Source organism: Clinocottus analis, unplaced genomic scaffold, assembly GCF_023055335.1.
Source record: "Clinocottus analis isolate CAN_PGR_092001 unplaced genomic scaffold, fCliAna1.0.p SCAF_4, whole genome shotgun sequence".
Taxonomy (NCBI): domain Eukaryota; kingdom Metazoa; phylum Chordata; class Actinopteri; order Perciformes; family Cottidae; genus Clinocottus; species Clinocottus analis.
The window spans coordinates 11885445-11900043 of record NW_027176153.1 but is presented as its reverse complement, the minus strand read 5'-3'; the positions used below and the strand labels follow the sequence as shown (position 1 = coordinate 11900043).

The following is a 14599-nucleotide window of genomic DNA, read 5'->3' as shown; positions in this document are numbered from 1 at the left end:
ATGATGAAAAGGAAGAGTAAGAAACGCAAGGAGAGAAAACGACTGCCAAGAATCCGTCCATACATTTGAGGATGGTGAGAATAAAGGAGAGGAAGAAAGTAATGGGAAGGAGGGACGGGTAGTCACAGATAACACGAACCACACAATGAAAGTGACAGTTTTGCTCCGAGCATGACTCTGCTTGACTGTTGTTTCATTATTATCTCATAACTGTCGAGAGAGAGAGAGAGAGAGAGAGAGAGAGAGAGAGAGACAGAGAGAGAGAGAGAGACAGAGAGAGAGAGAGAGAGAGAGAGAGAGAGAGAGAGAGAGAGAGAGACAGAGAGAGAGAGAGAGAGACAGAGAGAGAGAGAGAGAGAGAGAGAGACAGAGAGAGAGAGAGACAGAGAGAGAGAGAGAGACAGAGAGACAGACAGACAGACAGACAGACAGACAGACAGACAGACAGACAGACAGACAGACAGAGACTGTTCAGGCGAGAACTAGAATGAAACAGCAAGAAAATTGGAGATTAATCGACACGTCTGGTTGAATCGAACTGAATGCACATTGGAGGCAGATAGAGATGACGGCTGGCACTACATGCAGATTATGGAACATGCTTGCGTGTGCCTGATTGCTCATTCCTTCACTCACTCACTCTGTCACCCACTTGCTCATCGTATACTCTAACACTCAATCCATTCAGTCACTCAGTCACTCTCACTTCGCTCATTTACTACGTCACCTCCTCTATCCCTCACTCACTCACTCACTCACTCATATTATCGGTCACTGCTGCTTTCATTCACTCATTTACTCCCTGGATAATGGTCTCACGAAACTCAAACGCAGGTTACTCATTCCGTCAACCATTCACTCCTTCACTCCGTCGTTCACTACACTCACAACTGACATCAAAATGACACCAGACTGAAGATGTATGCACGTCTGCGTTGTCACCAGTGAGGCTGGTATGAAAGCTGTGTAAATAGGGTAGCAGGTCACACACACTCCCAAGCCAGAATACAAACACAGCACTAAACAGGCCGTCAAAGCGGAAAAACATTGTTTGTGTTTCTTTTTCTTAATCGGTTTCTGCGGCTTTGATCACTGACAGCAGAGAAGCCTGTGACTCGCTTTCAGGAGGCCTTTATCTTAGCTGGGAAATGCAAACAAATAACAAACATCAAAAATAAAAATGCATTGGAATAAAATATTTTCTGAAATAATATATACATCGGATTTCAACAAAATAAGATGATTATTGTGTGTTAGACAAAGCATCTTAAAATAGTAATTCAACAAAGCAATATTTGTACTGTAAACACTCGCTGCATGATGTGAGCAACATAACGGACGGTCAAAAAGCCTGTCGGTTAAGTGACTATTTTCCTGGGAAATCGAAGTGTGTTTCTCTTCAAACTAATAGACCGTTGGTTCACTCTGAGGATTGACCCCTCACTGTCCTGCTTCATCACGTAATAAATCAAATTAAAGAAGTATTGATACCATTTAACAGCAAGTGGCCGCATTTGGCACTTCCAGTCAGACTTGTCTGCTTCCTTGTTTCCCGACTATATTTTCTTTAATTTTACTTGGACTGCACTCAGATCACATGTCAATCAAACAGCTTGGGTATTGCTGCGATACCGACCACTGCTCATAACTACACAGTTAGTTTTTTAACAGCAAAAATGCCCCGCCAAGCTGGCAATAAAATACCTGCCTACACCAGTTGCATGCAATATCATATCTCGGCTGACAACATCCAGACTGATGCAATTTGATGGGAGGAAGACCACAAATAATTATATTCAGTTATCTCACATTGACAGGAGGGCCTTCGAATATTTATCTCTCCTCACACACGTTCTCTCCCTTCCGTGATATCTGCTTTTAGTCTCAGCACACAAAATCCACACTCAGCATCGCACACACTTTCTCTCGCGTCATCCTTTTCTCTCAGACTTCTCACCTTTTCCGCGAAAGGGAAACTCTGCTAAGCCGACAAGCGTCAATCTGCTTATTGTTTACCTCCCATGCGCTCAGGTAAATCTAGCTCTGTCAGCTCTGTCATTGTCTGTATTTCTCACACAAACACACAATCTCTCCCCAGATCCTTCTCCCTCAGGGACTCTGGTACATGTGGCAGATGCCAGAGACTCAGAGGACAAATCTACTTTTCTTGCTTTCTCCCCCTCCTGCTTGTTCCATCCTCTCACAACAAATTACACACACAACAAAGCTGTGCATTTCAGTTATTACCTCAGTCCTTCATGCACACAAGTCCAGACAAAGACGCAAAAGAAAAAGGGAGAAGCAATGCTCAGAGCTCAACCAAATGTCACCTACTCTTATCACTCTGCTTTCTCACTCATATTTAAACCCGTTGAGTCTGGGTCCTTATCTTCACAGGATTTGTTACAGTGAAGAAAGCTTCAGGGGAATCTAAACTGACTGCCCCCCTCTTCCCCCCACCCTCCCCCTCTCCCGTCCACACACACACATGCCCTCCCTCACATTTTCCCTCCACGCTCTCTTACCTGTGACAGTGATCAGCATGGGAGCCACCAGCGGCCGGTTGTTATCCAGTTTTCGACTCAGTCGGATCTCCCCGCTGGTGTGATTCAGGAGCAGCAGGTGAAGCTCGTTCCCTCGGTCTATGGTGTAGTACAACCTGTCTGACACATCTGGGTCGTGGGCTGGTACTCTCCCGATTACGCCGCTGGGGAAACTGTTGGACCGATTGGATACGAAGTTGTTGAAAATGATTTGGAAGTCCTGCAGAGTGGGCCGGTTGTCGTTCTGGTCCACCAGTCGGATGCGGACGGTTGCCCGGCTGACTAGAGGCGCTGAGGTGGCCTGGACTACGATGACATACTCATTAACGTCCTCATAGTCAAGATCAATGAGCGAAGTAAGCTCTCCTGAAAAGATGTCCATCTGGAAGATCTCTGGGATGTTGCCCTCCACGATTTGGTACATGATCTGAGCATTGGCACCTTCGTCTGGGTCGGTGGCTGTGATCTGGGCAACCACGGAGCCCACCGCGCTGTTTTCCTTCACGAGAACCTCAAAGTCATCAGCAGGGAAGACAGGGGCATTGTCGTTGACATCCAGGACCGTCACCTGGATGTGAACGGGGGTTCGCTGAGGGGGCACGCCCCGATCCACGGCGTAGGCCGTCAGTTCATAGAATGGCACGCTCTCGCGGTCCAAGCGGCGAACAGTTCGGACAATGCCAGATGTAGGTTCAATGGTAAAGTCTCCATCCCCATCCTCGCCATTTTGGAAGGTGTACTGAACACGGCCATTAGCGTGTGCGTCACGGTCAGTGGCTGAGATCTGGAGGACACTGGTGAAGGGAGGGGCATCTTCGCTCACCGACCCTTGATATCTGGGGCTGACGAACTGAGGGGCATTGTCGTTCACATCATTCACGTTCACCTCAACGTATGTGGTGTCTGCTTTCTGTGGTATGCCGTTGTCTTTAGCTGTTATAGCCAAAGTGTAGGTCATCTGGTCCTCATAGTCGAGCTCTGCCTGGAGCGTTATAGCCCCGGTGCCAGTGTCGATGCGGAATTGTGGGATATTGTCCTCGAGGAAGTATGTGATTCGAGCATTTTCTCCCACGTCGTCATCTGTGGCACTGATCACAACGACGGTGCTTCCAGGTGGTCGGTCCTCATTTACGCTAATAGAGTAGTGGGCGCTCTGGAAAACAGGCCGATGAGTGTTGGCATCCGTAATGTTGATGTGCACCTGACAGGTGTCGTGGAGTGTGCGGTCTGAGGCGGTGACGGTAAGAACGTAGCGGCGCTCCTGTTTGTAGTCCAATGGGAGAGCTAACGAGAGCAGTCCAGCCCCTCCTGCTGTGCTGATGGCAAAGCGGTTTCTGGTGTTTCCTCCTGTTATCTGATAGGTCACAGCGCTGTTGACATCTCGGTCCACAGCCGTGACAGTCCCGACACTAGTGCCGACCGCCGCGTCCTCATTCAAGCGAGAGTAGTACTCCTTTTGGAGGAACTCGGGGCGGTTGTCATTGACATCCATCACAGTGATTGTGACGCTGGATGTAGCAGAAAGTGGCGGCATGCCATAATCCCTGGCCTCCACGCCAAAGAAATAGTGTTCCACAGATTCTCGGTCAAGAATGTTGCTCACGGTGACCCAACCTGTAGCAGAATTGATAACAAATGGTGTGTCAGAGCTGGTGCCAGTTAGCCTGTACTCCAGACGAGCATTATCGCTAGAATCAGTATCTATGGCCTGAATGTGGAGGATGGAACTACCAACTGGGGCGCTCTCAAGCACAGACGCCTGGAAGGGCGTGGAGACGAAGATGGGTGGGTTGTCATTGACATCCGTCACCTGCACACTCACAATGCCGGTGTTGTTGGAGAGAGGGGGGCGGCCATTGTCCTGTGCACGAACACGGAGCGTATACTCCCGCTCGGACTCATAGTCCAGCGGTGCCACAACGTGGATCTCCCCAGTGACACTGTCGATGGAAAACTGTCCTCGGCTGTTACCACTGATGATGTTGTAGTGAACAGCGGCGTTGCTGTCCTTGTCCCGGTCTGTGGCACTCACACGGATGATCTCAGAGTGAGGCCGCACATCCTCCTTCACTGCTACAACATAGCGCTTTTCGCTGAACTGTGGTACGTTGTCATTTTCATCCAGAACAGTGATGAAAACTTTGACAGTAGCGGAGCGGGGCCCCGGCTCCTTCCCCTGGTCGCTGGCCTCCACCTGTAGAGTGTAGTGCTCGTTGGTTTCCCGGTCCACCGCTCCACGGGTTGTTATGAGCCCAGAGCGCGGGTCGATCTCAAAGGCTGCACGTGCCATTGCAGCCGTGTCACCGACAAAGCGGTAACGGATATTGGCATTGGACGGGGAGTCTAAGTCTGTCGCTCTCAGCTGTAAGATGGGATACCCCTCCTCTACGTTCTCCCTGATCGTTTCCCTGTACTCTGTCTGCTCAAATATAGGAGAATGATCGTTCCGGTCTGAAATTGTAATGGCCACCATTGTGGTGCCAGAGAGGCGGGAGGAGGCGTGATCGGTCGCAGTTATCCGGAAGTAATGCAAATCCATGTGTTCTCTGTCGAGAATCTGAGTGGTGCTGATGAGACCTGTGTCTGGGTGGATGTGGAAATAGTCAGATGACCGGCTGTTCATCAACGGGGCCATGGTGTAGCTCACCCTGCCTGCATCGCCTGCGTCTGGGTCTGAGGCGGACATGATGATGACTGATGTGGCGGGTGGCTGGTTCTCGGCTACTTGCACTTGGAAGTTATACTGGGAGAAATGGGGATGTCGGTTGGCCGCACGCCGCGGGCGAGGCCAGGGCATCAAAACCCTCCTCCCCCTTTCTTCCTGTGAGATTTCACCATCAGCTACTATTATCAGTCGTTCCAGGCTCCTCTCTCCCCTTGTGCTGTGCCTCTCCTGCTCCCTGCCTTCCCCCCTCTCATTCCCCTCTCCACCCTCATGGCTTTCATCTGCATGCCTCTCTTTTTTCCCTCCTTTGCTTTCGGGCTGTATAACGGTGGTGCTGCTACTGCCCCTATCCTGACCCTTTCCTCCCTCTGCCTCTCTCTCCTCTGCCTGGCTTGCCTTTGTTATTTGTTCCCTCTCCCACTCCTCCTCCTCTTGCTCTTCTCCCCCTGGTTCTCTCCTTCCCATCAGCCGCGCCTCTCTTTCGCCCTCCCCCACCTGTAATTTTCCTCCCCCAACAGCGGCAGCAACAGCAGCAGACCCCTCCAAGCCCTCTCCCTCCCTCATTGCATCCCTCTCCCTTTCTCCCTCGGCCCCCATCTGCCGCCTATCTGACTGTCTGAAACCTTCGGGCTCTAATGGCACTTGCTTACCGGATTTTAATTGCATCTGTGCATGGTCGCCCTGCTCGGTTGCTGAACAGTCAGTGGAAATGCTGTCAGCGCAGCCTGCCTTGACCATCTCTCGCAGTGCGGTCTCCCACAGGTCTTGTTCCTGTGTCTGACCATGCCTCGGCGGGTTTTTTATTTCAGAGTCAGGACTATATCCATGCATGTCCTCGCTTCCCTCCTCCTCGTTGTTGTTATTACTGTTACTGTTGAATTTTCTCCACAAAAACACACGCTGGGAATCTCCGGGAGCTGTCCGTGGTGCTATAATCGCGCCCTTCACGGAGGCTGAGTGACGTGAACGCGCGGAGTCATCCTGCCACGTGTGCAGCAGGTTCATTTCCGAGAAGAACGAGCGGTGGTTTGCTGTGGTGTCATCGGGCTGATTGAGGAGACGTGAATTGATCGCTGTTGCAGAGCGAGACGTGTGTGACACAACGCCGGGAGATTTAACAGGGAACTGTGCAGGCGAGAAAAAGCCTGAGTCACTGGCAGACTCTGTCTCTGAAGTTGCGTTTACTTTCTCAGCAGATAGAGGAGTCGGTTTTGGAAAGCTTTCCACTTTTTGTGTTTGAGGGGGCGTATTGAGCGCCAGGCCGGGATATCTTGATGCAATTAATGCGGTTTTGCTGGATAGAAAACGTTGGTCTGGCGTCTCTGTGATGCGGGGAGATTGCATAGGGGGGTTCCTCAGAGCAATGACTCCCTCCGGGACCATAAACTCTGCTCTATATCCACCCCCCATTTCTATTCTGTCCAAACAACGAAAGCGACCACCGGGAACCTCTCTGTTTTCTCCCCGGGTTTGGCTGCCCTGCCCTCTGGTTGCTGTTGCTGATTTCCCCTGCGGAGCCTCATTATCAGCCCTACACAGGAGCGTCAGAATCGGACACGCCAAATCATTATCCGGATAATTAGATAAATTAATGTATTTGTTGCCTCGGTTCACCCCTCCTCCTCGTCCGTTGTATTTATTTCTCCTCCCAGCCCTCTCCCCCTTCTTATCCATAATTCCGACATGGTAATATTTCGCTTTCTCCTCACGGACAGGGGGTCCACAACGCTCTATGTGCGCCCAGGTACTCGGGTTAATCACTGCCGGTGCGCTACATCTGTAAGCTTCCTTCTCCCCCTCATCATCTCCCCCACTCCTCGTCCCCCTCTCTCTGCACATATTGCACCCATTCAAACAGCTATCGTCACCCCCCTCTATGTTGCTGCTGAGATCGATAACATTGTGCCTTCCCAAATGAGAACAATTACCGCTTCCCCTGCCCGCGCTGGATGAGACCCCATCAGCATCCCAGGTCGTGTTAGTGCTGCTGTTCATGTAAATATGCGGCTGAATTTCTTCTGTGTGGCTCTTCTGTGTGGAATAAGTTGAAAAATGACCCACGTAGTCCAAATATGAGCCATGGATATAGTTTGAATTCTCGGTGAAACGGGGATAACGTTTGACGGTGTAGTTTGAAGCCTTACTCTGTGGTGAATTGTATCCAGAAAGAGGATGAATGCAACAAGAGCAACCGGTTGGCCAGGAGCCAAGTGAGGGTTTGTTGGCCGGGGAGAGAGTCTGTTTGTCGGGACTTGACCGGTACAGATGCCCGAGTGTCAGGGACCATGTAGAAAATAGCCTCCTCACCTCACGAGCCCTCTCGCACGCCCCTCTCGCTCTCTTATCTCCACTTCCGGGTGCCCTGCACAGGCCAGAGGCGTGCACAAAGGCTCCGGCGGCGCCACGTTTGGTGAGGTGTGGCCTCGACGCCGGCCACCGTTGCGCGCACGCTCTAGTCCTTTGTACTGCCCGTTGTTTGCAGTTTTGAACCGGCGATGAGGTGAAAGCAGGTGAAGCGGGAGGAGAAACAACGCCCTTCCTCATCATCCTCCCTCTATCCACTCCCTCTCCTGCGCCGACGCCATCAGAGCTCGACCTGCTCCTAATACCTGGGTTGAGAGGAGGAGGGGGTGATGATGGTGCCGGAGGGCCGTTTTCACACCTCCAAAACGTCCCGACTCCTTTAAGTCTCTCCTTTCGTGTCTTCCTCGCCCCATCCTGGTGATATCTTCCCAGCGTCCAACCTGCTCGCTGCACTCCAGAGCATCCCTCGGTCTGTATCGGCTCTCCAGTCCACCTGCTTGGGCGTATAATCCAGCTGCCCCTCGGCGACTCCCCTGCTTCCTCGCGCTGCTGCTGCTGTTGCTGCTGGCTCACTTTACCGGCTTCTCGGCAACAGAGACCAGGGGTCCACCGGTTGGAAGACCCTCCTGTATTCCCAGTCCCCGGGGTGAGGGCGAACAAAGGGCCGAGGAGAAGCAGGTGGAGTGCCAGAGAAGAGAGCAGGAGCGGGGTGAAGCCCGGTAGCGGTGCAGCCATTTAGTCTCTTCCTTTCTCGGTCTCTCCCTCTTTTCTCCCTCTTCCACCACTTCCTATTCTCTCTTTCTCTCTCCTCGAGTGCGTCCTCCCTTCCCTCCGTCACTTCTCTCTCTCTCTCCCTCGTTCCGGCTAGGTGGCCAGTTCCAGGACCGCCGGCACCGCCCGACACCTTCCCCCAGGCTCCCCCGTCTCTCCGTCGGCCTGGAGAGTTGGCATCTACCCGCTGTGGTCCGTGGAGCTGGAGGTCTGAGCTTTAGGAGCGGCGCGGCAGCAGCATCTCTCCTCCCGTTCATTCACATCCAACATGGCTTACACACTCACACTGACTGACTGACTGACTGGCTCCCACACACTACCTTCCTGTGTGTGTGTGTATGTGTGTGCGCACTCTCCTAGGCACAGCCCCGGTGGTAGGCTACTATCCATCCATCCACACACACGATCTAACTCTCCTCCTCTCTTTTTTCCACCCCTCCCCCTATTGCTTGCATCTCTACCACGCCTCTCTCTCCCTCCCTCCCTCCTACCCCCCCCCCCCCCCCCCTCTCTCTCTCTCTCTCTCTCTCTCTCTCTCTCTCTCTCTCTCTCTCTCTCTCTCTCTCTCTGTGCACAGGGTTGTTACACAGCACCCGCGGCGGCAGCCATATCAAAACTGGAAAAGGACGAAAGGGATAGCCTCGATCTTACACAATCACGGCGTCATCAGTGTATCAACTGAAGAATTATCATCCTCCCAAAAGCCCTGAAGCTTTTCCACCTTGCCGAGGTTATACCTAGCAGTGCTGCTATTTCAAATGACACCTACAAATTAGATTCTGACATTTTTAAATGAAATGATGCAATACTGGGAATACTGGCTTTTGGATGATTTGCAGAAAAGAAATTCCTAGAAACTTTGCCAAAAGGAAGGATCACTACTTTTAGTATCATGACAAAGTATGAGTCAACTTTATAGCCCATGATATTGTATTTTTTTTTTGTATAAATGAGATGCAGTTTGCCAGCGTCATTTGTTCATAAAGCACCAGATTGTCCTAGTTTGTGATAACATCCTCATCAGGCCATACACAGTATAATCCAGTCCAGTGACGTGAGTTCTGAATCGTCAGGTTAGCTCTCGTAAAAGTGACGTCATCTTCCGTATTATCAACGATGAGTAATTCACACGCGCGCGCGCACACACACACACACACACACGGAGTGAGAGAAACACACACACACAAGTTTAGGACATTCCAAATGATGTTTTCTGTCGAAGGATAAACTATAATATGTGTTATGAGTTATATTAGTTCCACAGAGATTCATATTTCTGCCGTGTATAGCCACATGTATTACCATGTATATTAATGTGATTCATTTCAATGGTAAAGACACATGCTATCCAGCAATCATCTCAATTTAACACTAATTTGCGCATGGCTAAATGGACAGATCCATTTCCTGATACTTGTTGGAAATAAAATCATATTATGCAAATGAATATAGGCTTCAAATTTCCTCCAATATTCACTCATCACCGTCATCCCATTCAATATCAATTTATATTGTCGGCTGGGTGGTGTATAGTTTTTCTAATGACACGGCCAGAATTGAACATGATGTCCTCTTAGGGCTGATGGGAGGAGATACACAAGGCATGTCAGTCGGGGACTCTGAATAGCAGCAGCCAAAATGAGACCCCGAGCTGCGTGACCGAGCATGCGCGTGCACGTACGCATGCGTCGCCACATCCCTCCTGTGTTCTTGCTTTTATCCCCATCTATTATTGCTTCTCAGTGTGTCTGGGTTCTGTGTTTTTTATCACCTCACTTCAGGTCATGTGTCTAAGGTTTGGCCCAACTAACCCTAACTAATCCTTCAATTTAGGCTTAAATATTGATCAGGTCTAAGAGTCATGTGTGATCCGGGCTATAGAAGGGCTAAGTATCGAACCTGAATACTTTGTCAAAATGAGCCTTTAACATCACAAATTGCACAAAAACTTATATAGTCCTAATTTTAGTTGCGTTAAGTTCATAGCATTTGTTGAAAAAACATGTTTGTATTATTAATACCCTTAAACAAATCAAAATAGACAATGCTATACTGATGTATCTTGTTTTTTTAATTTAAAATAGAATATACATTGTTTTGTGTGTAGTGTACTAAAACAACACTGAAAAAAAAGATTGTATTGAGTTGACTTGCACAGTTAAATTGAGGTGCCGCCAACACAGAATAAATAAAAACTATCTTGTGAATGACAAGCGACACAGTGTTTTAACGTATGTGTGTGTCTGTTTGGAGCCCATCCTCAGCTTTTTGTGGGGTGTGGGGGTCTTATTTCCCATGAGCTGGAGCTTGGAGGACAGCCACAGCAATTTGGTGCTCCAAAATGCATATCCCCCTTTTCCAAATGAGATTTGAATGCACAAAAGAAAAAGGCTTCCCCTCCCTCCATCCCTCCGCTCTGTGGGTGTCAGCAGCCTCCCTGCAGCCTTGTGCTCTGTCACAAGGATTTGTTTGCGATTTTCGATCCTTGCTTCGACACCCTCACACTTCTCACTCCGTCAGTGTGATTACAGTAAAATGTAGGTTATTGTGGCTCGGGCTGGCGACGGTAACAGGATTTGGAACGGGTGTGTGTCGGGGGAGCACTTGAACGTCTAGACAAGTTGTGACGAGGCAGCGTGTGAAACAGTCTGACAGGTATTGCCCCGTTTACCCATTAAGTAATGATACTTTAGATGTAATACTTTTTAAACCAGGAAAGGGAAGCTTCCCTTTTCTCCGTCACACAGAGAGGTCAGAGGTCAATGTGGCCCCTGAGGCTGTCAGGGGCTCAATTACACGCATTCATTGGCACTTCATTGGGGTGTCAAACTTGAATACTTCCAGTAGTGGCCATTTGTCCTGTGAATAAAAAGAAAAAAAAACATGAATCCAAAATAAACAAAAATCCAAAAAACACTGATGCACCGTATGGAAATTACGCAGCTAAAAAGAATGCAGGGTCCATGCGGGAGTTTTGGTTTTTACTGATGTTTTATTGTGACTTAAAACAATCAAACAAACAAAAGAACAAAATAACCCCTCATGCTGCCTACCCCATCCTGATCTGTCGTTGTTGCTGGTGCGGCTGCCGTTACTGCTGCTGCTGTCGTTGCTGTTACTGCTGGTAAAAAATCATAGGCCTACGAAGATGCATCACGGTCCTGTACCTGTCTACTCCTTTATATACACCTGGTGCCCACAGCATTACCCAATTAACAAATTCAAAGACTAAGTAAACTATCAAAGACAAAACTATCCTAATACATCAACTAAATCCAACCTAAATAAACAAACAATTATAATTAAACAATATTACTTGTGAATGAAAATAAACTTATAATATGAGTAAATAGCTCCTACACCTCCAGTTGAATCAAAGTATTTTTTCTTGCTGGTCTGTGCCCCAAATCTCCAAAACTGAAATGGTAATAGTGTTACGATGTTCCTCACTGGGAAACTAACACTCTTGGGCTATTACTGTTTCAATTCCAGTGATTGTATAGCAAAATTACCAGTAATTAAATCTAATTCTTCTCGAGTAAGAATGAAATTCAGTCAGGCGAAAACTGCAGTACAACTATGTCCTAATACATCCGCCGGTGAAATGAGAAACATTTTGCTTTCTCCACTAAGAAGTATTGATATAACATAGATTTGATCGTTTTACCAAAAAGTCAAAAGAAAGCTGCATTTGTATGTGGAGGGTGTAATATTGTATATTACAATTTGTATGTTACTTACATAACAATAGTAATATATAACAGAGATAATTACACGCTTACCATGAAAACTATTCCCACTCCACATGAGAGAATATGAAAACCAGTTTAATCCTGATATGCCCTTGAAAGTCTTTGGAATATTAATGGTCTTTGGTCTATCAGGGAAAGTAAAATCCAGACAGCAGTGGATCCGCTGGGGGAACATTTCTGTCATGAAGTAATTCTGATTCCTGTTCTGGTAGATGGACGGCTAATTAGATTGAATGGGAACTCTAATAATGTGAGAACGAGAAAACCTGAACTCTCTGTCCGTTGAGAAACTTGTTGAGATTTAAATAGACTCAGATTGTCACCCCCAATGAACATTAATCTCATTTGCAATTTTGAATACTAGTGGTTGTTCTAGAGAATCAGTAGAGGTCATACATTATTAATTCACCCCAATAAAGAGGAACTGATCTTGAAAGGCTGCCTCAAATCTTTCGAGATACACGGCACATATAGGAAGTGAACATAAATACAATACGCGAATGCACATACAGGCAGGGAGGTGAAATGGAGAGCCCTCAATATACTTATTCATACTTGACATTTGGGAAGCAGTTGCAGACTACATCACCGACCTTAAGGACGAGAATCCATAGTTCACCCTTGAAGACTCTTCAAAGCGATTCAGTCAAATCCAATCAAAATCTGCTACAAATCTACTGGGGCTGATCCCTGTGTGTCTGTGCTGCTCTAATTAAGTACACAAAATGATTCAGCGTGCTTTGATACGCACACAAATTCATATTAGACTATTAGATATTAGATATTTTTTACTTCATAACAAGTTATTAGGATTTTACATTCAGGATGTAACCGTTTCACGTCCACCTTTATTTGTAATCTGAGCGGCTGGTCAGAATAATTAGGTTGAGTACGAAAGTCTAATAGACAAAGTGTTGAATGACAGCGATGAGGGAGTGCTGTGCCACTTAAAGCTATTTATAATGGATCAGAGAGGCTGGACGGGACGATAAACACTAAACGAAGCTGACTGACAGACAGTTACTACAGCACCCTGTGGGGCTCTGACATCAGAGGGAGAGAATGATGGGAAGGGAGTGTGGGAGAAAGAGAGAAATTGGAAAATAGGGTGTGCGGAGAGACGAGGAGAGGAAGAGATGGGGAGGAAGGGAAAATGAGAAATAAGTGAGGAAGGAGCAGAAAGTTACTGTAAGCAGCCGCAACACATGGAACTTGAACTATTACGATGTGATTTCGTTTCTCGGCTGCAGAGTTTTAAATCAGGAAATACATTTCTTTCCTCTCTCAACGCATGCTTGCTGTGAGCAAGCTGCAGGAGGACATACACTTTATTGGGATTGGTTTGCTCACTGTTTATGTTTTATGCAATATGAAGAAAAAAAATGCCCTGGAGTGTTATAGCTCACAATCCTGAGAATATGCTGGATCTCTTTTCGCCAGAACGTTCAGAACGTTTAAGTTTTCTGTTGCTGCGTTCTTAAAAAGGGGTGAGGAAAAATAAACAATGACTTAAGGTATAAAAGAAACTCCTGCAGACCTGCTTAGAGAGTGAGATGGAGGTGAAGAGGAGGGAAAACGACAGAGGTAATTACAATCAGAGTTGAGTCATTTATGGGGACTAACTTGCAAGTGTCTGAAGCCAATTCACTAATCTTAAATGTGTGCATCTCACCGTCAGTCCATCGACATCAGCCAAAGCGTCAGCAACTCACAGGCCATCTCATTCAGGTCTAATTACATTAGGCTATTTGATCATTAAATTCCAAGCTATCAAACTCCCATTTCCAGATTGAAACCTTGACCGGTGTACATACAGACCAGACCAACCCCAAGACTTGATATGTGAGGCTTTGAAGATTTAGACCTATTTCACAGGACCACTGCCTTCATAAAGTGAGAGGCAGGAAGGCTGACGTAATGTCGGCGAGCAGACTCTTGCTGTTACTGTTTTGTATCACCAGTTTAAAAGGTTCAGTTCCCAGTGTGGATTCCCATGCAGTAGAACATGCATATAGTCCGGAAATACTTAATGCAGTTGAGGCCCGACCTCAACTGCATGTACGCGTTTACTTCAGTGAGTCATTTCCTACATTTCCCAGAATGTTTTTCAATGCTTTCTTTTTACAGCTGTGGATTAGGGGAGAAGAGAGTGACAGCGAGGGAATGTACTCTTCTCTTTTCATTTAATTTATGCTCTATTACATCCCATATGTCAGTGGAGTAAAGTGTTCTAGCTGTCTGTCCATTCTGCACATAATAACCTGTAGGATTTCTACATGTCAGTGCAAAGTGGTCGCCCTGATTCTAAAAACCTGACGCTCAAATTGATCTTCCAGGTCGCTGAAAGATATTCTGCCATCAATGTTCATCGTAGCTGCCATTTGTTAATATCCCAGTGAGATGTCATGCTGTCTATTTTGTCTAATCCACCATGTAATAAAGAACAGACATGCCTCTATGCAATGCACGGCACACTGTAGGTACCTGCTTTTTAATGGTTTGACATTGGTTGGCTCGTTCAGGACCATGGACAGCTACTTGCTGCGAAGCCCTTTTTAAATTGT

The 14599-nt window shown here is 47.5% G+C and overlaps 1 protein-coding gene across 1 annotated transcript in view; it reads right to left on the bottom strand.

Moving 5' to 3' along the window:
- celsr3 (cadherin, EGF LAG seven-pass G-type receptor 3) overlaps window positions 1-8689 on the bottom strand; it is a 94040-nt gene extending 85351 nt beyond the window's left edge. Inside the window, exon 1 of the mRNA XM_068597201.1 lies at window positions 2526-8689. Within this exon, the coding sequence (XP_068453302.1) occupies window positions 2526-8247 (5722 nt within the window). The 5' untranslated portion in view covers window positions 8248-8689. The remainder of the gene's footprint in view (window positions 1-2525) is intronic.
- Between the last annotated feature and the right edge of the window lie 5910 nt (window positions 8690-14599).